This window comes from Clarias gariepinus, chromosome 2 (genome assembly GCF_024256425.1).
Source record: "Clarias gariepinus isolate MV-2021 ecotype Netherlands chromosome 2, CGAR_prim_01v2, whole genome shotgun sequence".
Lineage (NCBI taxonomy): Eukaryota > Metazoa > Chordata > Actinopteri > Siluriformes > Clariidae > Clarias > Clarias gariepinus.
Genome location: NC_071101.1, coordinates 12,687,594 through 12,713,896, shown reverse-complemented (window position 1 = coordinate 12,713,896; position 26,303 = coordinate 12,687,594). Strand labels below are relative to the sequence as shown.

General features: G+C 37.3%; 2 protein-coding genes and 3 non-coding genes across 5 annotated transcripts in view; 4 read left to right on the top strand and 1 right to left on the bottom strand.

The window, feature by feature from the left end:
* The first annotated feature begins 324 nt into the window (after positions 1-324).
* On the top strand, positions 325-465 carry LOC128518188 (U4 spliceosomal RNA). The gene has a single exon (XR_008357646.1). It is a non-coding gene; the product is annotated as a U4 spliceosomal RNA (small nuclear RNA).
* A 3,535-nt stretch (positions 466-4,000) lies between these two features.
* On the top strand, positions 4,001-4,141 carry LOC128518240 (U4 spliceosomal RNA). Its single transcript, XR_008357698.1, has one exon. It is a non-coding gene; the product is annotated as a U4 spliceosomal RNA (small nuclear RNA).
* Positions 4,142-5,624: 1,483 nt separating this feature from the next.
* LOC128518209 (U4 spliceosomal RNA) lies at positions 5,625-5,765 on the top strand. Its single transcript, XR_008357667.1, has one exon. It is a non-coding gene; the product is annotated as a U4 spliceosomal RNA (small nuclear RNA).
* A 3,311-nt stretch (positions 5,766-9,076) lies between these two features.
* si:dkey-29p10.4 (tripartite motif-containing protein 14) lies at positions 9,077-15,022 on the top strand. The gene is made up of 7 exons (XM_053512527.1): positions 9,077-9,378; positions 11,582-12,357; positions 12,480-12,575; positions 12,755-13,003; positions 13,111-13,133; positions 13,356-13,504; positions 13,963-15,022. Exons 1-7 carry the CDS (start codon positions 9,132-9,134, stop codon positions 14,517-14,519), a joined length of 2,097 nt encoding a protein of 698 aa, XP_053368502.1. The 5' UTR covers positions 9,077-9,131; the 3' UTR covers positions 14,520-15,022.
* Positions 15,023-20,083: 5,061 nt separating this feature from the next.
* Positions 20,084-26,303, bottom strand: part of atp10b (ATPase phospholipid transporting 10B) — a 43,875-nt gene continuing 37,655 nt past the window's right edge. Inside the window, exons 16-21 of the mRNA XM_053484932.1 lie at positions 26,143-26,268; positions 24,173-24,373; positions 22,539-22,619; positions 22,350-22,454; positions 21,867-22,054; positions 20,084-21,555 (exon numbers count right to left, since the gene is read on the bottom strand). Coding sequence (XP_053340907.1) covers positions 21,360-21,555; positions 21,867-22,054; positions 22,350-22,454; positions 22,539-22,619; positions 24,173-24,373; positions 26,143-26,268 — 897 coding nt within the window. The 3' untranslated portion in view covers positions 20,084-21,359. The remainder of the gene's footprint in view (positions 21,556-21,866; positions 22,055-22,349; positions 22,455-22,538; positions 22,620-24,172; positions 24,374-26,142; positions 26,269-26,303) is intronic.

Sequence of the window (26,303 nt, the reverse complement as noted above, 5' to 3'; positions counted from 1 at the left end):
TAGCATTGTGGGCTCTTCTTCGGTCAGTGGAAGGGTACCACCAATTTCGTCTCCAGATGTGCCTGTCGTGTTTAGCCACGCCCCTTTTGCTACTGGAGCGGAAACATTTTATTTCTATTTCATTCCACGTAGGTTACTCCATGTATGTTTTTCAGAAGATTTGCTAAATGTTTTGTTATCGGTAACAATATTGAAAGTCTAAGCTCAGTCGAATGATTTCATGAGTGATTGACATGTTACCACCTGAGCCATGTAGTTTTGTGTTTACCATCCTGGACTGTCTCTTTTGTGAATGTTGGCATGTGTCGTTGAGCCGCAGTCCCTATCCTTGCGCAGAGGCAATATCGTAGCTTATGAGGTTAATCCGAGGCGCGATCATTGCTAGTTGAAAACTTTACCCAATACCCCGCCTGGATGACTTGAAAGATAGTCAGCCGTGGCAATTTTTGATGGTCTTTAACAAGACCTTTTAAGATCTGTTAAAGGAAGATTGGTTGCTTAATTCGTCGGAGCTGGTAATAATTGCATGTTTTGGTGGTTGTTCCGTTCCCGAGCGCATTGTTATTAATAAAGATTTTCATTCCATGTCGATTACTCGACATGTTTTTCAGAACATTTGGAGAATGTTTTCTTCTCGGTCACAATATTGGATGTGTAAGCACAGTCGAATCACATTTTCAAGATAGGAACAGCGATTGTTTAATTTGTCCGAGCTGATAGCAATGGCTCGTTATGTTTAATGCCGTTTGTTTAGCATTTGTGTTATGCTTCAGAACGAATTGTTAATGTATAGTTTTGAACGTACTCGCTGAAGATCCAACACGATCCGTGCCAGACGCAGCAAAGCAGTCCCAGAACATAAACGCGCCTCCTTCTCGTTTCACGGTCGTTACAATGATGTTTCTTTAAAAAAAATTTTTTTTTTTTTTGCGATTGTAAACGTACAGAGGCTTAAGCTTGGAGATCACCTTGAACTTCTGGACGTCGTTGGTAGCTGTTTCCGTTCGTATGAGCTTTCCGTTCAACGTGAATTTAATTTTTCTCCTACGGCATGGGACTTTTTAATCATGTAAAATGGCTGTCTAAATGATTACAAGATTGAGCATGCACACCTGTGATGCCAATTGCAAAACACGCTACAATTGAACATGTCCTTCTGGTCAAATTATCGACCTTTTTCCCTGGGCGTATACCAAGCAAGGTGTCCGAGCAGTTTTCATTGTTGAAATTTGTCAGTCGTATCAAAATTCAAAAGCAATGTCTAATTTCCATTACTTGGATCATTCAATTATTTCAAGTGATTTCAGTGAGCATTGTGGGGTTTTCTACGTTCATTGGAAAGGTACTACGAAATGTGTGCACAGGTGTACCTGTGACTTTACTGGGCATTGTGGGTTTGTCTTCATTCAGTGGAAGTGTACAACCAAATTCGTCCACAGGTGTTTTTACCTCCGCTCCTTCATGCTGGGACAACTGAATAGGAAGAGATTTATTTCTATTTCACACATGTTCTGACAATATTTCATTGTCTTTAGTTGAAACACAGTTCAAACGCAATCTCTGAATAACATCACTCTTTGTTCATTAAATTATTTATAGCATTTCGATTTCAAGTGACCTCCGTTAGCATTGTGGGCTCTTCTTCGGTCAGTGGAAGGGTACCACCAATTTCGTCTCCAGATGTGCCTGTCGTGTTTAGCCACGCCCCTTTTGCTACTGGAGCGGAAAAATTTTATTTCCATTTCATTCCACGTACACTCTAAAAAACGCTGGGTTGCCTCTGTTGGGTCATTTTTCTGGGTTATTTACAGAGAGTTTGGTAGTTTTCGTGTAACCCAGCTGCTGGGTTGAAGTTTGATTGGCTCCTCCCCCAAAGTTCACCGGTGGATTCAGCGGCTGTCAGTCAGAGCTTCGTGTCTCTCTTGAGCTCCCACACCGCTGATGACGGTTCATTTAAGGGAAAATGACGTTAAATACAAGGTCTGTATACACATGTTCACTCACCAAAGTCACATATGACTGAAATATTATTACTATATGTGAGATTTATTACTGTTACCGTGTTAAGGTTACACTTAAACTTTCAGGCTGGTCTGAGGTAAGATAATTTAGCTGACAATAGCTGCTATAGTTAACCAAAGAACCCCACCTGTGTGTGAAAGAAACGGATAAGATGTCTGAGCTTTTTATCTTTCTCTGTAGAATGTTTGCAGGGTGACGAAACTGTAACTGTAGTATTAGCATGACGCTAGCATTTAGTTAACATTAGAACTTTATTAATCTCACTGTTTGAGACAATAAAATGCTGGGGTGTTACAAAACACTGACCCTCTCACAAATATACACACCTGCTAACCTCCCGTTTTTCACTAGCTAGTAATTTACTCCGCGGTCAAAAGTCGCCCGCGTTTCTCCCGAGTTATAACAATATCTTACACCTTTCCCCCTTTGGCAAGTAGTATGCAAATATGACTGCTGCATGTAAGCTAACCAGGTAGCCCTCTTTAACCAAAGTTGCTTGTGACTCAGGCTAAATTAACTATCAGTCAGCTGTACAGATAACTACTAGATGGAAGTATTAATATTGTGGTGATTGTAATGTGCCAGTATGACCCCAGCTATGACAATGCATCTCCTCGGTAATTAGCTTAAAATCAACACAGACCACAAGATCAACTAGTCTGACTAAAATATCAGCTTTATCCCAAAAGCCATGCTTATTTTATTTTTGGTAGTAGCTGTCTCCATGTTTTTGTTTCAGGTTACCTATACCAGCTTTGTCATTTTTTTTATTTAGTATAAATCCTATTACACATTAAATTGATAGTCTTATTCAGTTTAATCTTTGTTATTTAACCAATTTTTAACTTTTTTTTCATTTCTTTCTAAGGTTGGCACCAACATGGTGAAATACCTCCAGCAGGCTGAAGTGTCAAGGCCGTACCCCTACTGTACATCCTGACGTTGGGAGATAATAACCAGCGCTGCTCTCAGGCATTCGTCATTCTGGTGGGACCGGCTCTGGAGCAATGCACACTACTTGGGGCGGTTGATGTGTGCTTCAAGGCATTTTATATTTTTGACATTAACTATTTAAAGTAGTGTGCACCTGTATAGGACTTTTTGTAATGTTGCTATGAAATAGCAAGGCCTACTTGAAAAGTCATGGACAGTGTTTGTATGTTAAAACGGAACCAGGGCTGGATAGTTTTGTTCTGCAGAAAAGATATCTAATGTCACAGAAAGATCCTGCTCTGTAGAAGCTGCCTTAGCCTATTTGTGTTATTACTCCATTCTGTCGCTGTTGATTATCTGTTCTTGTGCTTTTGAAAAATAAACATTTTTTCTATGAACATTTAATAGAATGTTGTTTATTGCATATATGTATGGTTTGCAAAACTTTTAAGTTTTTTTTTTTAATAAACCAGAATATCAAAGTAATTTAACTGTTTAATAGATCTGAGTAGTTTTTTTATTATTTTTTTTTTTTTACAGATTCACTGTAAAACATGAAAATAATAATAACCTATTTGTGAGGTAGAATTAACTCAACATTCCAGTTAAAATGAACCAACATCTGGGTAGAACATTTAACCAATTTATGTGGTAGAATTAACCCAGCATTATAGTTAAATACGACCCAGCATTTGGGTTGAATATTTAATCCATTTTGCTGGGTTAAAAAAAAAAAACCCATTTTGCTGGGTTAAATTAACCCAGCATTTAGTTAGTCCAATAGTTACCCAGCAGCTGGGTTAAAAACAACCCAGCTTGGGTTGTTTTTAACCCAGCATTTTTTAGGGTGTAGGTTACTCCATGTATGTTTTTCAGAAGATTTGCTAAATGTTTTGTTATCGGTAACAATATTGAAAGTCTAAGCTCAGTCGAATGATTTCATGAGTGATTGACATGTTACCACCTGAGCCATGTAGTTTTGTGTTTACCATCCTGGACTGTCTCTTTTGTGAATGTTGGCATGTGTCGTTGAGCCGCAGTCCCTATCCTTGCGCAGAGGCAATATCGTAGTTTATGAGGTTAATCCGAGGCGCGATCATTGCTAGTTGAAAACTTTACCCAATACCCCGCCTGGATGACTTGAAAGATAGTCAGCCGTGGCAATTTTTGATGGTCTTTAACAAGGCCCTTTAAGATCTGTTAAAGAAAGATTGGTTGCTTAATTCGTCGGAGCTGGTAATAATTGCATGTTTTGGTGGTTGTTCCGTTCCCGAACGCATTGTTATTAATAGAGATTTTCATTCCATGTCAATTACTCGACATGTTTTTCAGAACATTTGGAGAATGTTTTGTTCTCGGTCACAATATTGGATGTGTAAGCACAGTCGAATCACATTTTCAAGATAGGAAGAGCGATTGTTTAATTTGTCCGAGCTGATAGCAATGGCTCGTTATGTTTAATGCCGTTTGTTTAGCATTTGTGTTATGCTTCAGAACGAATTGTTAATGTATAGTTTTGAACGTACTCGCTGAAGATCCAACACGATCCGTGCCAGACGCAGCAAAGCAGTCCCAGAACATAAACGCGCCTCCTTCTCGTTTCACGGTCGTTACAATGATGTTTCTTTAAAAAAAAAAAAAATTTTTTGCGATTGTAAACGTACAGAGGCTTAAGCTTGGAGATCACCTTGAACTTCTGGACGTCGTTGGTAGCTGTTTCCGTTCGTATGAGCTTTCCGTTCAACGTGAATTTAATTTTTCTCCTACGGCATGGGACTTTTTAATCATGTAAAATGGCTGTCTAAATGATTACAAGATTGAGCATGCACACCTGTGATGCCAATTGCAAAACACGCTACAATTTAAAATGTCCTTCTGGTCAAATTATCGACCTTTTTCCCTGGGCGTATACCAAGCAAGGTGTCCGAGCAGTTTTCATTGTTGAAATTTGTCAGTCGTATCAAAATTCAAAAGCAATGTCTAATTTCCATTACTTGGTTCATTCAATTATTTCAAGTGATTTCAGTGAGCATTGTGGGGTTTTCTACGTTCATTGGAAAGGTACCACGAAATGTGTGCACAGGTGTACCTGTGACTTTACTGGGCATTGTGGGTTTGTCTTCATTCAGTGGAAGTGTACAACCAAATTCGTCCACAGGTGTTTTTACCTCCGCTCCTTCATGCTGGGACAACTATGAATAGAAAGAGATTTATTTCTATTTCACACATGTTCTGACAATATTTCATTGTCTTTAGTTGAAACACAGTTCAAACGCAATGTCTGAATAACATCACTCTTTGTTCATTAAATTATTTATAGCATTTCGATTTCAAGTGACCTCCGTTAGCATTGTGGGCTCTTCTTCGGTCAGTGGAAGGGTACCACCAATTTCGTCTCCAGATGTGCCTGTCGTGTTTAGCCACGCCCCTTTTGCTACTGGAGCGGAAAAATTTTATTTCCATTTCATTCCACGTAGGTTACTCCATGTATGTTTTTCAGAAGATTTGCTAAATGTTTTGTTATCGGTAACAATATTGAAAGTCTAAGCTCAGTCGAATGATTTCATGAGTGATTGACATGTTACCACCTGAGCCATGTAGTTTTGTGTTTACCATCCTGGACTGTCTCTTTTGTGAATGTTGGCATGTGTCGTTGAGCCGCAGTCCCTATCCTTGCGCAGAGGCAATATCGTAGCTTATGAGGTTAATCCGAGGCGCGATCATTGCTAGTTGAAAACTTTACCCAATACCCCGCCTGGATGACTTGAAAGATAGTCAGCCGTGGCAATTTTTGATGGTCTTTAACAAGGCCCTTTAAGATCTGTTAAAGAAAGATTGGTTGCTTAATTCGTCGGAGCTGGTAATAATTACATGTTTTGGTGGTTGTTCCGTTCCCGAACGCATTGTTATTAATAGAGATTTTCATTAATGTATAGTTTTGAACGTACTCGCAATTTTCTTTCCTTTTGATCCACCTTTCTTCTCCAGCAATCTGGTAAGCTGATCAATCAGCCTGGTGGTCAAGTTGTGCAAAAAACTTTGAGATTTATCTAAGTTTTGTCATGTTCCTAATTCATTGCATTCTTCTAAACCCATTATCTGAGCCTGAGCTCTGTACTATTCTGCTATTCAATCCACATAAAAAAGACCACATTCTACTGTATTCTATAATTCTTTCGCATTGTAATTTGATACATTATAGGTTTGTGCTTGAGGGAATTAATGCTCATCTCTGGGCAGCCCAAATTTCTTAGCTTGGTCCTATAGTTAAAAATCTTGTACTTGAGTCTGACTTCAGTTTGTGGTTGGGGTTTAGGAAAACTCCACTTGACATGAAGGCCTGTTTGCACTTTGAAGTTGCATCTCCACATCATATGTAAACTGAGGTATTTGAAATTCTGTAGGCCACTGCGATCGAGCATTTGCTGATTCAGGGGAAGAGAGTATTATTGTGTCAAAGGCGGATAAAGATGTCTCCACCATTTTGGTGCAAAGAGCTTTGACTGACATCAGAAGCTTCAGACAATAAGATGACTTTCGCAGTACTCTTGTCTTGTATGCCATTAATTTGATAAAGGTTAATGAAGTCATTATCAAAGTCCCTGTCCATGTACTGGAGTCTGATGTCATAAATAAAACAAAATAAAAAGTAACAAGTTACACAGAACTAACAATTGAAATGGTCATGTAAGAAACAGGATTTCCATTAGTAGATGTAGCAGATCTTACCTGTTGTGAGGAAAGCACACCTTTTATTAAGGAACAGAAAAACTGCAATGGATAAAAAAAAAAATAAAGATGTTAACATTTTAATTAGGTTGTACACCATTAATTAATGGTATTGTACACCATTATTTTAGCATTTATGTATACGATACAGAAATTCTGTGAGGTGTTCCAGTTAAATGTATGCACACAATATGTGTGTGTGTGTGTGTGTGTGTGTGTATATTGGAACAATGGAGACTCAAACACTGCTTTTGAAAAAAGATATCTGTATAATTACTGATGTACCACCAGCCCTTTTATCAGGCATCTTATCACAATGTTGTTTTGTTCGAACCACAGATATAAGTTCAGATAACAATTATTACTATATATAATTTAACTTATATACTTTTCGCCAAATAATGTAAATATATGCAGTGGACCGACAACTTCAGTCTAAAACTCTAGGACTCTCTACAGAAGCTTAAAAGTTAAATACCATATATATTATCACATAAAAATATGTACTGGCAAAAAAAAAAAAAAAAAACTAAAATCTGAGAAAAAATCTTACCTTTTTCTATTGTTGATTTCCCTCTGTTAAAACGGATAGCACTGCAGGGGGTCGCGCGCGCGGGCGAAGAGTTAATTAACTTTGCGCAGGTGTAGTTTGAATTGTCTCGTTCTTCTGTTTCATTAGGGTTCATGACAGCTGGTGTCTCGCTACTGCCCCCGTGCTGTACTGTATGAAATGTTAACTTAACATGAATGGTTTGTGATTAGACAACGTATTAGGCATTTGTACGGTCAAGTTGAGACAAATTTACGTCAACCTTAATCGAAAAAAAAAAACACTTTACGTCAAAAAATACCATTATTTTAAGTATATTGAAAGTAATTATATTATCTAAAGTGCACAACTTGCCTTGTTAATTTTTCTAGTGTGTTTACTGTTCTTTAAAACACTACAATACAATGTTTTATGATAACAACTAAGTAAACGTTTCTAATTTGTACAGATTACAAAAAATTCAAGGCATAAATATGTTGAAACGCTTTTCTCCAGGACGTTTTTTAGAGAGCATTGACTGAAATCAACACAAGCTGGTTTCTTTTTTAACAAAATAATAACATCATGTTTATCTCATGGGCTTTCACATGTTTTCCCATGGGTTTCACACAAAAATGTTCCAAAAACACATTTTTGCACATGTAAAAACGTGAAATTTATGTCTTCTCTGTAAGGGATAATACAGTATATTGGTAATTTTACTGCAATAAACCATATTTTCATATGTTTTTAACTGTAAATGTAATTACACTTTTTCACTGTAAATGTTATGGTTATCTCACGTTTTGTGGAATACGGTTTTATTCTGTAGCATTTATACGGTATTTTATGTTAAATTCACAGACATTTTTTTTTAGAGTGTAAGTATAAAAATAGACTCAAAACTCATCTCTTTAACCTGGTATACACATAATTCATCCCATAACCTCATACTCCAGTACATTTAAATGCACACTCTCCTCTAGTACTGCTATTAGAATGAATGGCAGCTACGCTAATATTTTTTCACCAGTTGTTTCTACCATCCCTAAGCATCTGGACATTGTGCCAACGCCAGTAGACAGAGGCCAACCCGAGAATCCCGAGGCATCCAGAGAAGGACCACCTTCAGCTGGATTCTACTTATGGTGATTTGGAGCTACACACCAACTTGTTGCTCCTGAACTCCCAGTGATCCAGATCCCCTCTGCACCTGTCTGACTCATCTTGGTGCCGAACTGGACTCCATGATAACTTAGACATCTTCTGTTATATTGAACTTCCATAAAATATTTACATTCACATAAAATTCCTGTTATCTGTTATCACTCAAATGAGGATGGTTCCCTGTTGATTCTGGTTCCTCTCAAGGGAGTTTTTGAAAAGTGGCTAATAACTTCCTGGGTGACATTATATTAAGTGACAGCATCCGGGGCTTTTTGGAGGTCAACATGTTCAAAAAGCACACAGGTTGTATGTTGTACACCAAAAAGACAATGTCTTTGGACTGTGGGAGGAAACCAGACTACCTGGAGGAAACCCACCAAGCACGGGTAGAACCTGCAAATTCCATGCACACAGAGACAGGAATCGAGCCTGGCCGTGACCAAACCGGGTCCCTGGAGGTGCAAGGCTACAGTGCTAACCAATACACCACCGTGCCGCCATATATGGATAAATTTTATTATAAAACTATGGGCGTATGCTTTTTGCATTTCTGAGTGTAGTTATTGGGTCACCTTGGAAACTTGCCCCGTCTAACATGGCGGCGAGGATGACTTACTTATTCTACTTCCGGTCCTTCTCTGCTGCGCGCTGTGTCTTTAAGAGAAAACTGACTCCGCCCCCTTGCGTGATTATACCTTTCGTTTCTTTCGAACTAACGTTCCCGCGCTGCGTTGATAAACTGGTCTATATTATGGGTTCTTCTCTTGACAAACCGGCTGATCACCAAGCAGTGTGTCCCCTGTGCCACAACGAGGTTTGGGATATGATCACACTGGAATGCGGACACGGATTTTGCAAGAAATGCGTTAAAGAGCTATGGAGTGGCGCATCTGTGGGCCCTTACTACTGCCTGGAGTGCAACCATGAAATCAGGAAGCTGCCAGACCTCTTTACTGGAGACACCGACCGAGCTTCAACATCTACAGGCACACGCACAAGTACTGTCACAGCTCGTGAAGTTATACTTATGTCCTGTACAGTTTTATTACCGCGTTAGTTATCATGTACAAACAACAACGCGCCATGTTTAATATCGGAAGGAAGGGCTGAGTAATTAACCCTGGCACTGGTCCAAACTCTCGCACCTGTATTTATGGCATTTGAATACGTCTAACTGTTTGTGTCACAGCTCAGGACGCGTGTGATGTCACGTTCAAATTGGCTACATTTAAATGAATAAGTTGGAAGCTGATCACGAGACTGTGGCGTGGATGGATTTCCTGTTACTGCTTGTTTATACGTTATGACCCAAGACAGCATGGAGAAACCATTTAAATGAAAAGCTTTAGCCATGCCATGAATTGCCCCCCACCACATAAACCTATGAATTTATGTTCCAATATAATATTTGATAGCGATTATTATTATTATCAAATTAAATATTACTAATATAATGAACCATAGGCACGTGACAGCCGTCAAGACCATAAATATAAATTCTTGTTTAATGTTTATTGTGTGGCACATTTATTTTTTCAGGGCTTTGTCATGATACAAATAAATATTGTTTATGATAAAAAATTAGATGAAACTATTTTTATTATAAAATAAACTATCTAAAAGTATACATGCTGTACAGTATATGAAAAAATAGAAATATTAATATTTTTATATACAACATATTTATTTTTTATATTGCTTATTTTATTTTATTGTCTCTTGTAAACCATTAACCTATGATTATGTTGGGGGCAATCCATGGCAGGGGGCATTTTGGCGCATAACTCCGGTTCCCAAGTGACTGACTGATGAGGAAGGAGAAGGGTTGGGCGTAAGGCTAGCAACCCGCCCCGAAAAACAAAACAATCGCTACAGAAACAATGGGAAACACTCGTTGCCCTATGCACCGATCGGTGCAGAAAGTCTTAAGGATTAAGGATATATATATATATATATATATATATATATATATATATATATAAATTAAGGGAACACTTAGTCCTGGTTTGACTTGAACACCCCTCATATGTGTATGTAAGGTTCAAGTCAAACTGGGACTAAGTGTTCGCTTAATTTTTTGTGGAGTGTGTCTTTTGGGTTAATCCCTTTCAGGGGTTGCCACAGCGAATAATCTGCCTCCACCTAACCCTATGTATATATATATATATAGTGTAGTGGGCATCACCATCGACTTTTATGTCATACTCTGGGTTTGTCACACAGTCGTCCTCATTGGTTGTAAAAGCAGGCAGTGTCATCATTAACTTCTATTTCACACTGTGGGCATATCACAGTAGTTTCTCACTGAATGAACCAGTAGGCAGAGCATATGTACAGTAGTCAGAATTAATGGCTGGCAAAACATTGGAGCATTTTACTTATAACGCTGCACAAATCTGTATCTAAAACTACTGATTATTTTCAAGCAAAGACTTCTCACAAAAAATACTGATTGAATTGATTTTTATGACTCTTGGGCACATACAAAAAAATTACATAAAGATGCCTTTAAAAGCATTTTTATCTAAAAGTATAAGTATATCTATTTAAATGTATAAGAGAAGATCTTTTCTTCTGGGAAGGGGCAATGGGAATTGGCAATGGGAATTTGTAAAGGTTGAGAACGCTGTAAAAAGCTTTTCAGAAAGTATATACTGTAAAAGAGGATTTAAACTGAAAGGAAGATAAAAGAGGTTAAGACAATTGCAGTAAAGAAACTTATTAAAACCTGAATGAATTAATGAACTTGTTCAAGTTCAAGTAGGCTTTATTGTCACTTCAACCATATACAGTTAGTACACAGTGAAACGAAACAACGTTCCTCCAGGACCAAGGTGCTACATGCAACATAAACCTACAACATAAATTAACAAAAACTAACTACCTAACTCAGAGAGGAAGACTATCTACGTTTTTTTTTTTTTTTACAGACAACATAAAGTGCAAATGTGCAAACAAGAGCAACAAAGTGACAGTGCGACAAACACGACATAACATAACATAATACTCTGTGGTGACCTCAACTTATATGTGTGTATACAGTATATAGACACACACATATATAGATTTTACTTTAGACACTCACTAGTTTACACTGTACTGGATAAGTGATTTATTTTGTTTCCAGTATGTTTGTAAAAAATAAGTTCTCATCTTTGTCTTTTATTATTTATGAAATAATTTTTTACATTTTTTTTACAGACTGGGGTCTTGGAAGGCGGCTCTCTGAGCACTACTCGCCAAAAAAATTGTTAGGGAAAAGGAAGTTTAGCTCAGGTTCCTTCAGACTGAACAGCGGTGGTTACAGATTAGGCACAGGTTCCTCTGAGAACCACACCATCGATGAATCATCTGCAAATGAGACTCCAGCAAAAAAGAAAGCAGCCACAGAAACGCCTTCACCTGAAAAACAGTCTCCTATACCGCACACTTCTTCAGCAACAACCATTCCTCAAGAAGATGGTCAAAGAGACAAAAAGTTTGGCGAAGCATCCTGTAGTGGAATGCAGACACCAAAAAAAGATTCACCACAATCAACCAAGTCCAAGGAACCCCCCCAAAAATCCGCAAGTTCATCCAACTGCGATGAGGAAAAGACAAGAAGTCAAAATAATCAGGCTTCACAATCTTCTAGCACCTCTAATGATTCCAGTGAAAGGCCTTCAAATGGCCACTCAATAACCTGCCACTACTGCTCCAGTCGTGAACCGAGAACAGCTTTGAAGACCTGCCTGGTGTGCGGTGCCTCCATGTGCTCAGAGCACCTGCGGATTCACCTGGAGTCACCTGTGTTCCAGAGCCACCCACTTGTGCCTGCCGTGGACGATGTATCGCACTGGCGGTGCCAAGAGCACCAGGAGATAAACCGGATCTACTGCCGTCCTTGCGGGTTGTGTGTGTGTACAGTGTGCACAGTAATTGGCTCGCACAAGGATCATGCCTGCATTAGCATCAAAGAGGCCGAAAAAGAGCTCAGAGTAAGTATGATGCGATGAGAGAGAATCTGGAAGTACATTACATTTATTAGGGTTTTAAGGCTTGAGGCACCTTAATCATTTTCAAACTGTTGTTTCTCACTTGGCCTTTGTCCATTTTTCAGGCCTCTTTAAAAGGTGAAATGAAAAAGATCCAGACAAAGGAAGCAGCTATCTTAAACCATGTGAAGAAGCTCACAGAAAAGAAACACAGTGTTCAGGTATGTGCTTATGCACCTGTCAAACTATGGAGTTTTAATCAGTCATGATTTTGTGCTGTTGTGCTGCTGCCAAATGATTGACTGATTGGATAACTGAATGATTGTGCAGGTGTACAGATGTTGAAGTGGAGTGTGTATTGTGTGTGTGCAGACCCATTTTTTTTTCTTCTTTTTTATAGGAGTCACTGGAAAGAGTGCGTGCTGCAGTAGTGCAGCAATATCAGGCCATGCAAGAGGCTCTGAAGCTCGAGGAAAAGCAGGCTATGCACTGCATTTCCCAGGAAGAGGACAGAGTCCTGAGGAGCATCCAGACGCAACTCGACGTGCTCAATCCAGCCCTAACAACTATTCAGCACACTTTCCATCCCCTGACGAATTTAACTGACACACACGGACCATCACGGCTCCAGGACCAGGCTTTCATCATGGTATGAGAAGCTATACAGGCTGCAAGGAACAAACATTATTCGTATGAGAAATGTATTTAACCTGTTATAAATATATTATGAATGTTTGTTTCTTCTTCCTTTCTTAGGAGTACAAAAAGATAACTGAGTCGTAAGTACATTATTTATTTTCTGATCAGCTTTTTTAGACCAATCTGAACATTACAGTGTTAGTAGGATATTATGAATATTTATTTAATAAGGAAGTTTTATTTTCTTGTATCTATTTATGTTGTTGACGCCAACAATTAATATTTTAAAGATACAGTCAAATTTTGATTACAGTCAAATAAATATGCCAAATTTAAATAACTGTTATTCTTAACTCCTCTAGGTTGAATGGCTTGTCTGATCCTGTGGAGAATCTGGAGTCAGTTGAGGAAGTGAACCAGGGCAGACTGGACTGCCTGCAGGACTGGACAGACAAGAGACTTGATATTGTAGTCATCTCCATGCCTCACAGAGACCCATTTAGACTGCTGTGTGAGTGCAGAAAATTTGCTGTCATAGCTTCCATTTGTCAATGAGTTTACCATCACACACTACTTGCCCTTCTAGGATGATCTTTATGAGAGTCAATTAAAATAACAACTGACTGTTGCTGTTGTTGTTGATCCATAACTCCCTAAATCCGTATGCATTATTTCACAGTTTTAAGTCATTCCAAACTTTTAAGTAGTTGTGTGTGTGTGGGTGCATCCCAATAAATTATAATATCAATTTAAAAAGTGAAACCCGTGTATTATATAGATTCATTACAAACAGACTGATGTATTTCAAGTGTTTATTTCTTTTCATTTTGATGATTCTGGCTTACAGCTAATGAAAACCCAAAATTCAATATGAGTTTTACTTTTTAAATAAATTTACTGAAATAAATAAACTTTTCTTAATTATGGTGCATCAATTAATCTTAATCCAATGAGTCTTACTCTTTGCAGATGGTGTTAGTCCATGCCTGGACCCTGACACGGCTCATCAGAAGCTGCTTCTCTCTGCTGAGGACAGACGCGTGGAGTACACTGAGGCGCAGCAGGACTACCCAGATCTAGAGTCTCGCTTCAGCATTTTCCCTCAGGTGCTGGGTAAGATAGCACTGTCCCAGGGCCGCCACTATTGGGAGGTGGAAGTATCTGTAGACGAGGGCCGATGGAAAGTGGGTGTTTGTGATGAGCACATAGGCAGGAAAGGGCAGAAGGATGCCTCCCGTCTTGGCTTCTACCCAAATTCCTGGTGCCTGGTTTACGAGAAAGGCAAGGTAGAAGCGCTGCACGATAAGGCGTCTTCATCCGTCTGTGCTCCTGGACTGCGGAAGGTTGGATTACTTTTGGATTTTGAGGTTGGAAGCTTGTCATTTTTCAGTGTAAGTGAAGAGGATACTCTTACTTTATTGTACAGCTTCCAGCATAAGTTCTCTGAGCCACTTTATCCTGCTCTGGCAGTGTCCAAGACTCAGCTCACTATTTGTGACCTGTTTGCACAATCCACTACAGACTGAAAATGAGAAAAGTGAAATGATTTTAAAATCATAATTTTTAAAGATTACTAAACTTAAAACACAATAACTGCTGAGCAATAACTGGATATTTTAAGTACATAAAACATTGTAATTTTTTCACTAATAATGTTTTTTTTTAAATCATTTACAAAAATGGATCAATATAAAACTACAACTAGAAAGTAAATAATCAAAATGATTGTTTTTCCATGGTCTGCATTTTTTTTTTACCATTTGTTAGCTAAAAAAGGTTGTGTATTTTACTATAAAATATTTCAGATTTTCTATAAATATCTCAATTGCCAGTGCTTTTTGTCTGTGCATTTTTTGTAAACTCTTTATACTCAGGAGTATTGTATATTTATTCATGCTGAGGAATCGTGTTATAGACTTTGTTAGGGCTACTTTATGTGAGTATAAGTGGTGTATTTTTTTATTTAAGCTTCTCAACTAATCTGGCTTATTCTCAACATTTGTCATATATAAAATATTTATAATAACAATTATTATTGTTGTTATTATTTATTACTTTAATAATAGAATAGATACTTACAGTACTGTCTTTTTTTCTTTTCTTTTTCCATATTTTGCTTCCAAAAAGTTAAACTTTCTTATACTTTTAATGTAGGCTTGAAGAATAGTTTCCCAGACTTCGTGAGAGAAGGCTCGCATTTTTTTCTCAATTTTTATCTCTCAGTTTCAGTCTAGTTCCTGTACCTGACTGGTTTCAGAAGAATGTTTTTTGTTCGTAAAGCCTCACAGTGAAGTATGAATCATTCAAGCATTAAATAACATCTAACTTTAGGGCATGAACCAGTGAGAAACAGGTGCAGATGATAACAGATGATCAGACTGGGGATTAGTATACTGGTGATGCTGAATTTCGAGGGGTTGGAACAGACGAAGGGGGAAATGAGGCTGCTGCTGAGGTTGTTACATAAACAACTAATTTTTGTATTGTGTGTTTAGGCACTTTGCAGCCTATCATAGTAAAACAATTGTTCGCATTTTTATAGTTTAATTTAAAATGAAGAAATGAGGGTGGTTCCTTAGTGTTCTATAGTGTAAATGACATTTAAAAGCATGCACAAACAGTACAACATTCTGGGCAAAGTTCATGCTGCTTATCTCTTTAACCTCTTGAACATCCTGTTTATTATTTATCTGTTCAACTTTACCTATGTTATTCACCTCACTTATGGGCTTTCAACATTTCCTGACATTCGCTCTCACTTAATTACAAAAAAAGCTTACTTTCTGAAAACAGGTTTTCTTTGTTTATAAACCTTGGGGCATAAATATAAAGCATTTATGATTCACAGCATACACTAAAAAGCACAAAAAATATTCTGCCATTTTAAGATCTTTTGAATTCAGAAGTGTAAGGTCAATGGAAGATTGTAAGAGGTCAATACACATGCCTTTCTTAAATGACTCCAAAAGTGTTGGTGTTGTTGGTCTTCGCCACAGCGGAATATACAGTCCGCACAAAAACTTGGCACAGGTTTTACACCGGATGCCCTTCCTGACGCAACCCTCACATTTATCCGGGCTTGGGACTGGCACTGCATCCAGTGGCTCGGGGGTTTGGGATACAGAGTGAATTATTTTTCTGTATATTTGTTGTATTAAGGGTTGCTTTATGTTCTGCCATACCGTAATTACAGTCCATTATATTATTCACTCGTTTTACATGCAATGTTCTGTGTACAAAACCCTTTTTAAATTTGTAAAAATTGATAGACTTGATAGGTCAATAGGAGCAGTGTTGGGGGACGTTACTTTTTTTAAAGTAACTAATTACATTACAAAATTACTGTCTTCACAAAGTAATCAGTAACATTACAGCGTTACTTTCTGATTAAAGTACTTAGTTTAAGTAATTTTCCATTGCAGAAAATGAAAACTTATTTGTGATTCCTTATGCATGTTGTTTTAGTCAAGCCGTTTATACTGTAATTATTCTACCATCATCACCCTCGGTGAAGTTTGGCCCATAATCTGTTAACCACTAATGCCCCTATCTCACCTACGCAGTTTCGCACGGTGGTTCATCATGATTCACCGATAGTTTTGGCGCTGTGACTAGGTTTCCATCTTTCCGCGCGTCGGTCCTCACATAGTCAAACCGCATAGGTGAGATAGGAGTATAACAGCAGGAATAACAGAGGGGGGTGGGTTATCGGGGGCTTGTAGGACGACTTTCACACACAATAACGGGTTGGGAATGACTGTTGTCAGGATTACATAAATTGTCTAAATAACGGATTACATTTTTTTAAAAAGTAACTAAATAACTGAGTACTTAAATGGCCTAACGCTTTAGATTACTCGTTCCATCAAAAAAGTAATCCAAGTGCTCTATCCAAGTTACACCCAGCACTGATTAGGAGACACATTTGACATCGAATATATTTCACCTTCAGGACTTAAATGCATTGTCATCAAACAGCAGAATCTTGCAAAATACAGCCAAATGGCACGCTCAAAAAGGTACTGATTATTTAAAAAGTGTCGAGAGGCTTGTCATCTAAATCAGATAAATCGTCCTTGTGACTTGACTTGGCTTGACTAAGGTTTCCAATGCTAAATTAACTCACCAAATGAGTTCAATTGAGCGCATGCAGTTATGTAGATGTCATTTAGGTAGCAAAGGAGAACTTGGAAGCAGTTAATTATAACAATACTGATTTTATGATGTAAATGGAAGAAAGTTATGAATGTCTATGATAATTCAATATAAACCTTCCTCTCAGTAGCATGTGCACAAGGAGCAGCTGCACATTAGCATGGTAAGAGTGGACCTGACCCAGGTGACATTTCAGCATCAGGAAGAGCAGCTGCAATATGTTGATCCACCACTCACATAACAGTGTCATCCACTTCTTCCTGCACAACAGAGATTTTAGGCCCCGGGTGTAGACATCCATAGTCATGAGCTGATATGCATTTAATCTCTGTACCAGATTCTTCTATCTCTCAGTTTGGGGAAGCGTAATCTGCCTTAGAGCAGCTTCATAATTTATCTTACTAAATAGCAGTAGGACCACAGACCATGTCCACAGGGAAGGTTTAGTGCACTTTGTATGCATTTCTTTCCCTAACAAGACTGGATTTTTTTGATGGTGTTAAAAAAAACTGACTATTGACAAAAAAGATAATAATAATAATAAACCCTGAGTTGCTGTGAGTCACCCTGCAAATATCTATTCAGACATCATCAAGCACCAATTTTAGGTGTGAAAGAAGACTCGCTCTATGCAGGCAGACAAGAGCTGACAGTTAATCAGGGAAGAGAGCTTCTGGAATCAAGGTGAACAAAATCTTTTGCTTCTTTTCTTTTGACATAATAGGTAAGGTGTTTATATGCACTCTGTAGTGCTCATGACAGTCGGTAAGTAAGTAAGAGGAGTTATTGCTGCATTTCTGGTTTTTTTTATTTATTTCACTATATCAAAGTATCTACTGTACTTGCCTTTGGGGTATAATTAGTCTTATTTGGCTAACACGTGACAACTCTTTCTCTCATGGAAAAAAATTCACATGTACACAAAGGACACAGATTATGTAACAGAAATACACAAAACAATTCATCTCTGATAGCAAATTACTAATAGACACTATGAGGCTCAAAACAATTCAAAAGTAGTTTTTATATACTGTTGACAGTTTTTTGCTTTTTTCATGGTACACTTTTAAAATGGACATCATAAACAAAGATAGGAGGTGATAGTTCAGGTGAAAGTACGATTTCAGTTTTCATCAAATGATGTGTTTCAGGGAGTCAGAAGCTCTTTCATGCATTTAGATCACACTTTTACTGAATTGGAAGACTGGAGATATTGACAGTGAATTATTTATGGAGGAGGATCTGGGAAAAGAGAATATGGGTGTGTTTTATCTTCAACCTTAAACAGAGGTATATTTGGTCTAGGCTCTTGGCACTACAAATAGCAGTGTGCGTGATGTTTGTCTGATAAGGTAGAAAATTTTAATTTTCTCAACCTATTGCACTTCCGTGTTCCCTGTCTGTATTATTAAGCTATGTTTTTGATTGTTGCTTTTGTTTTAAACATTTAATATGTTAACCTAATTTTGCTCTTATGTAAATATTAGACCAGGATTGAGGGTTGAATGGTCATTATTTAATAGGTAGTCTAAATTCTGATTTGCTGCTGTAGTGTCACTACATCAATAGCATACATAATCAACAAAACTAATCCCATAATCTCACCTGTATTAATATAATTAGCTGGACAGTTTGATCAAAAATTTACAATTATTTTGACACATATTGCACTTGTAATTTAAACGACAATATATAGCTGTTAAATGTACAATTTAGTATGCAAACGTATAGGGTGTATTATGCTGCCAGAACCACTCGCACAATTTGATCCTTGGAATATGGCTGTCCCATCAAGGAGGAAAAAAAACTCCCTTGTTGGTATAACCTGGTCATTCAGGTCGTCATCTGACCTTAGACCCCAGTAACTGAAGCAACCCCAGATTATAATGCTTCCTCCAGAGGCTTCTACAGTAGCCATAATGCAACGCTTGCATTGTGCATTGCTTTATGTGCTTCCCTTTTTAGCCTCATGCACTTATTGTTTTGGAAAAATAGGCTCAATCTGGACTAATTCAAATTTTTTCGAAGTGCAATCTTTTTAAGCAAATGTAAAATGTTTTTCATTAGTTTCACTAAAAAATGGGTTTTCTTATGGCCACACAGCTGTTTCTCATCCAATCGTATGGGGCCGGAGGTAGCTTAGTGGTTAAGGCATTGGATTACGGTTCGGAAGATCCCAGGTTCAAACCCCACAACCACCAAGTTGCCACTGTTGGGCTCTTGAGCAAGGCCCTTAACCCTCAACTGCTCAGATGTATAATGAGATAAAAATGTAAGTCGCTCTGGATAAGAGCGTCAGCCAAATTGCCTAAATGTATGTGTATGAAAATGCTCTTACTTCGACTATTAAACGAAGCTATGCTTTCTACGTCGAGATACCACATTTTTTGCACATAGCTAATGGTCCAGCACTGTCGTTCCATGTTTTGATAATGTTAGAATTCAATTTATTAAACAATTTATTAACATGAAGATGAAAAACACTTAACCCAACAATACAAGCTGCTATCAAAGCAACCTGGGCTTCAATAATGCCTCAGCAGTACCACTAGGAGTCCAGTTCAATAAAGGAGTCCAGTTCAAGTACTGAGTACATAAATTGTACATCTTTTTCTGACTGATCTTGGAAAAAATAATTTGTGTGCGCGCTTTGAGCAGAAATAATCAAAATGAAAACAAAAAGGCGTGAAATATTTCACTTTACACATAATGAATCGAATATGACAGTTTAACTTTTTTAATTGAATCACCAAAGAAATTTAACCTTTTTATGATATCCCTTTTTTTGCACTGTATATGAATCTATCTATATCTAGAGATTTAAAATTTCATTATACTTTTTAGGACTAATGTTAGATGTTGGTAATACTATTACATTTGTGAAAAATAAATAATGTGTTTTTTTTTTATTATTATTTAAACCACAGCACTACTAAGCCATCTTAAATTAGATTGCTAACATCATAATATCTGTTTCATAGCAATGTTTCTAATCAGTTTTAAATTTACAAGAAATATATTATATTTAAATATATGTTCGTTGAGGTTACAGGTTTGATAGACTGATTAAAAAGAAAAAACCTTCTGATACATTAATGTAAATCTGCACCTTTGACATTAAAACATCCATATACTTTGCTTCCTCCCTCTTTTAGTATACATACAGTTTGCAGTTTAACAATCCAACACAAGATGGCAAAAATGGTCCACCCATCCATGCTCTGACATCATTACATAAAAATGCAGCTCTCCAAATCAAATCACTCTTAAACCCATTTTATTGCAAGCTTTGGCTACAGAGGGCACTTAAGCAAGAGGTGGAAGAGAAGGCTCAGATTTACCCAGCTTATCTCACTATGCGACACCTTGAGTGTGATCATCACGTGTCTCTGACGTTTGTCTTTCAAGGAGACAGTCAGAGTTACAATGAAGTGCATGTTGTATTCCTGCACATGCATATACTTACAAACAATCTTGTCAAACACAATATTAAATAATTATGAATTAAGTAGCATAACTAAAGTCAGAGATGCTTCTAAATCGTGCTGCAGTTCTTGTGCTTCTGTCTCACACCATCAAGCCCAGCATGCTGTCAACACGGATTCATGAACTGAAAATACCAAGATATTATGTAACATCTGCAATCCTCAATTATTTCATGAGCAGCTCGAAGCACCTCTGAATACAAATGAGGTTTCTCACAGTGAAAGTAGGTTTCTCACAGGGAAGCCACTGCCACTTCAAATCACCAAATCCAGAAAAGCAGCTCGTTTTGAGGTGTTTGCTGAGAAACTGTGAGTGGTGCATTGATCGGCTAGATTGGCTTGTGCAGCATAATATTCTGAACTTCGCGAGAGATGGAAAGAACCTCAGAGATGGGCTCGGAGTCAGCTTCCACATTTAATCCATGAGGCTTGTTAATGGAAAAGAGGCTGGAGGATAAAAGGTTCAGAAACCTAAAAATAATGGCTTCAAGCTTATCAGGATATTTCCTTGACTGAGGCCAGTTTAAAATGTTGTAAACACTGCATTAAAGTATTTTTGGTATGAGGTCTTTATTTTCATATTTGCAAAGTTGCACTTGCACCTTGTCCTTTGGCCAAAGTTTAAGTTTTCCATTGTTTAAAATTGCCATCAATAGTTCTGTGTCAAACACTTTTTTGTGCTCCCATTCTGCTGTGCATTGAATTATTGTTGAGAGGACTGAAGTACTAAGCTACATCCTGGACTGAACCTGAGCGTTTATGTGCAGACGAGGACATGCTGGTGTAGAAACTACAAAGATTTCTGAGGCTTCTCCACTCTCTGAGCCACATATCCCGTTGGTCTGGAGGCAGCTTATCTATCTGCCTTGCCTTTAGGTGGTCACAGGGCACTAGCGTTCCTCTCAAGGCATGCACTGTGTACCTGCAAAAATGGAAAGTCCTCATTAGCTGAGTAAGGCAAGGACACAATCTGGGTCTGCATGTATATGATGCTTCTAATAGTTACATCTGTATTTAGAGTTAACCCCACTGTAGTCATGACAACACAAGCCATGTCAGTTTATAATGACAAACAGAACCTTTCAAATATATAATGCTAACGTTTACATGAATTCATCTGGTCCATCTTTGTCCAGTTGTTTAAAATTTATCTGGCAACCCAAATGAATGTGAATGTTTGTGTGCGCATGTCAGCTTGAGCATAAATAGTGAACAATATCAGAATTAGATTACCTTGGCAGCAGAGCTACAATTGTGGTTAAAATGCAGACTAGGTAGAAAACAGGGTCTTTCATTTGCTGCTGCAGGATCCAGTATGGGTCTGATGGAGGGTTACAGCTTATACACAGGGCGCTGAAAGCCAGAGTCACGATGAAGAACGTCAAGACACTCCCCACCATGATCACCCAGTGCACCACTGTCTAATAGTAGCCAAACAACAAAGAAATCACTTACAGGAGTAATGTCTAATTGTGCATTAAAGCAACCTGGATTAAGCTTGGCTGTCAGTAATGGCAAAACAGTTGTTTCCAATTCTACTTTACAGACTTTGTGGTAAAGTACAAGGTGTGTAATATTGTAGCAAGAAAGAACAAACAACCTCAGTATTAGCTAAGCGAACTTGGAGATTTGAAAAGTACCAGTCTGAAGTATTTATCACCAAAATCCCTACTGTCCATGTTGATCTCTTTTGACACTCGATTAAAAATGACTCACCCAGCTCTTGATCTCAATTGCCAGATGAAGCAAAATTGTGAACAAAGAGACAGTATTCATTGGGGTTCCCAAGGCAAAGACCCCAATATCAGAGCCTTTGTATGTCTACAAAATGTATAAAAGAAATTTTTAGATAGTGCATGAACATAACTATTAAATTAAAACTAAAAAATAATTAAGCTCACTTACCCAGTATGGGATAAAAAAGCAGACAAGGCTCTGATAAAAGGCATCTAGAATGGCTATCCAAAAGGTTCTACGACAGTATCCCTAAAATAAAGTACAAAAAAGTCTCATAGCATAGTATGTTTGCTATTATGCATAAACTAGAACTTCACTTTCGACTGTAAAGAGTATTTTAATTAAATTTGAATGAGGAATAATTGACCCACAAGTCACACTTCACATGAAATTATGAGCTGTAAATAGTAAGTAAAAGTTATATAAGGGGGAATGTTTACATTTTAACTGCACTGAACATGAACACTGCTTGTAATATTCAAATAAATAATACCATGTCATAAAAAGATTTTTGTTAAAAATATTATCACAATTTTTTTGTGTTAAAACAAATAAATGAATCATGTATTAAAAATCAAATAACCAAATCTAAAATAACTGAAAATATATTTTGTGTAAATTGTAAACTCATGATAGAATTACATCTAATTCTGTGTAAACAATCACATATAAAAAAAATTGTGTGTAAAGACACATGGAAAAGTAATGTGTAAATTAATCACACAAAAATATGTAAAAAAAAGTCTAAACAAATAAATTATGTGAAAACCTCATGTAAAAAAATATATATTGTAAAAAGGGTCATTAAAAAACTTACCAAAACAATAAAAAAGTACATTAATGTCATGTAAAGAAAATCACATATGGAAATAAATTAATCCTTTAAACAAATCACAAAAAAGTAAAAAAAATGAAAATATGTTATTTGTGCCAAAAAAAAGAGTTAAATTTCAAAAAGTTCAAGTTCAATTTTCATTGTCTTTTATTTATCAATCATGAGATCTGTAAATTTTGTGTGCATGTCCTGTAGGTGAACCCCTACTAGTTTGGCAACTCAACTGCTTAAGGTACTGGACAATTTTGGACTACATTGGATTACTGTGTACTGTAAGTATGGGCTGAGTTCAAATCCCAGCACCACTAAGCTCCCACTGCTGGGCCATTGATCCAGGACATTAACCTTCAACTTCTCAGTGGTATCTGTGGCTGTTGCTTTGATGAAAGTTGCAAACAACAGTATTCTTATATGTTTAACCAATTACATCACTGGCTTGGCAGTAACAGTAGGTATCTTTGTACGTAATTCTTTCAATGCCTTTTGAACTGTTTTAACATGGCTTTGTTGACTCCCTTGCAACTTAAGGGCTGTTTGTTTACTTCTTAACACTTAAATTAAAGCTTGTTAGATAAGCCCTTTAAAGCATGAGTCAACATGACTCTAGAATTTAGGAGCAGAATTTACCCAGAAGGTATTATAATCTGATGCAATTTCCCTTTTATGGAGTGAGAAAATAGCAGGCAGTGCTGTTTAAAAGGGACAAGATTTCACAATCACAGTGTCTGATTTTTTGCAAGCTGAAATTTTTAATGCAGATCAAGCACATTTTTTCTTATATGTTTAGCCCCTTGTGCCACAAGTGGCCATTTACATGACATATATGATGCATATTACTCCTTTAAATCATGTGCCTGATGTGTTGTAATAGCTGTTCATAATAATAGTAAGTACAACCTATAGCTTGCAGCTTTAGCAGACCATGAACATGTGTTCCTAATTAAAGTATCTTTATTTAAAGACTCACCTCAGAATGCTGGCCCCTTTTATAAAGTTCAGGCAGGTGAAGAAGCATGTGAGAAGAAACCTCACTGTCCATGATGCCAAACATGATGGGTGGAGAGGATGTAAAGAGGAGGTTAAAGAAAATCATGAACCAGTAGTCAATCATGGCTGTGCCAGAGAAGCCACAGAAGAACTGGTACCAGAAAAGGAGGTTGACGTAAGCCTGGTGAGATAAAGATGGAGTGAATGTCAAACCTAAAGAAGGCATTGAGGAAGCATTCTATACACCACTACTATATTGAAATTCTCAACAATTCAGATGCAATCATAGTAAAGATAGCAGACGAAGTTGGTTAGAAGGGAAAGGCGTGTGCTTTGTATATGGTGTGTTCATTCCTGTTCATTCATTCAACAGTACAACAAGCCAGTCATGTGGCAAGAAGAAACGCAGAAAATAAATATACAGGACAATCTTCAGGTAATTTTTGCATAGAACACCATAATGTAAGAAAAAGTATTTTCTATGACTATGGCATGGCTGTCACTGACAGATGGTTTGAGTATTTCAGAAACTGCTGATCTCCTCAGATTTTCACATAAAACAAGCTCTAGGGTTTACACAACAGGGTGCAAAACCAACATGCATAAAAATGTAAAATAAGTGTCAAGTCTGCAGGTGGATATTCCTTGTTGATGAGAAAGGTCCGAGAAGAATGGCCAGATTGATTGACATACCAGGAAGAGTATTAAAACTCAAATAATCACTGATTTACAACCGTGGGGAGCAGAAAAGCAACTCACCAAACCCTGAGGTAGATGGGCTACAACAGCAAAAATACTCAAAAATAACAAGAAGTTGTGGTCAACAGACCAATTGCCGCAATTTAGAAATGTTTACATTACCTATTTACACCATGACCTGTTTAAAATGTATTTTAGTGTTTGGCAAAAATAACTAATTAGAATAACCAATAAGAAAAAACAAATCAAAAGGATTTAAAAAATATATAATTACACACACACACACACACACACATATATATATATATATATATATCCTTAATCCTTAAGGCCACCAGCACCGATCGGTGCACAGGACCACAAGAGTTCTCCAATTTTATATAATTATTTTAATAATGAATCATACATGGGCCTTGTTTCCATCTTGCTCGCTATTTCATAAAAAAAAAAAATAGACCCGAGTCTTACAAGGAAGTCTTGTCACCTGCCCATTGAACATGCTTGTTTTAAAATTTAAATGCTATACAGGGACAAAGTGATGTTATTGGAAAATGAAATAGCTAGTAGTTGGTAGGGATTTGGTACCTATTTCATAATCAATCATTCATTTAAGAAGACCAGATTTAAAAAAAATTATAACAGCACAGTACAATGCTTCTTACACTTGTTGTGTTACCTGAAAATCAATCTTACTGCCATTCATCCTACACCTAGAGTACATTACATATCTGTACATTAACCAGAATTACTTGCATAAGCATCTATTACCGAAAATATTAACGTGAAACACACAAACACACACATCAACATGACAGCTGTCAAAGGCGGAAGTCATTAGGCCACTGAGTATTTAGCATTGTATGCATACTCCTTGTGGCAGATTTTGCATTATCATTTTCTTCATGTTAAGATTTTCCTCTGCTGGTGATTTACTTGGTGAATTTTTAACCAAAGTCGAGGCCTTTTACAGGAAAATTGCATAACAGGTCACCCTGAGATACACTGGTCACCATTTTACACAATCGTGTTGTTAGCATGTGCACTTTACGCATCTGAAATACTCTGAATTTATGTGAATTTCTGCTGTACAGCAGGTGCTCAACTGCGCAGAAAAAAACGTCCAATGTGCCGTTCTAAGAATTTTTTACTTTTTTAAATCAATTGTTATTTTTCGTAATTTCGTAAAAATAGAAAACAGCTTCACATTTACTGTCACTTCCACACAAATCATGCTGTTACTGTTATAGTTACCACATTCTTGTAAAAGAAATAGATGATCATGTTTGTCAGCCGTGTGTAACAGGAGTGACCATGAACCAGGAGAAGCTTCTTCAAGTGTTTGAAGCGAGATATTGCAAAGTCACTGGCCATGACAGCCTTTTGAACACACACACACACACACACAGTCAACA

Excerpts from the sequence above, each read along its gene's own strand:
- si:dkey-29p10.4 (XM_053512527.1), top strand. The coding sequence starts at position 9,132 with ATGGGTTCTTCTCTTGACAAACCGGCTGATCACCAAGCAGTGTGTCCC. Across the intron at positions 9,379-11,581 it reads ATCTACAGGCACACGCACAA|ACTGGGGTCTTGGAAGGCGG; the intron begins GTACTGTCACAG and ends TTTTTTTTACAG. Across the intron at positions 13,004-13,110 it reads AGGACCAGGCTTTCATCATG|GAGTACAAAAAGATAACTGA; the intron begins GTATGAGAAGCT and ends TTCCTTTCTTAG.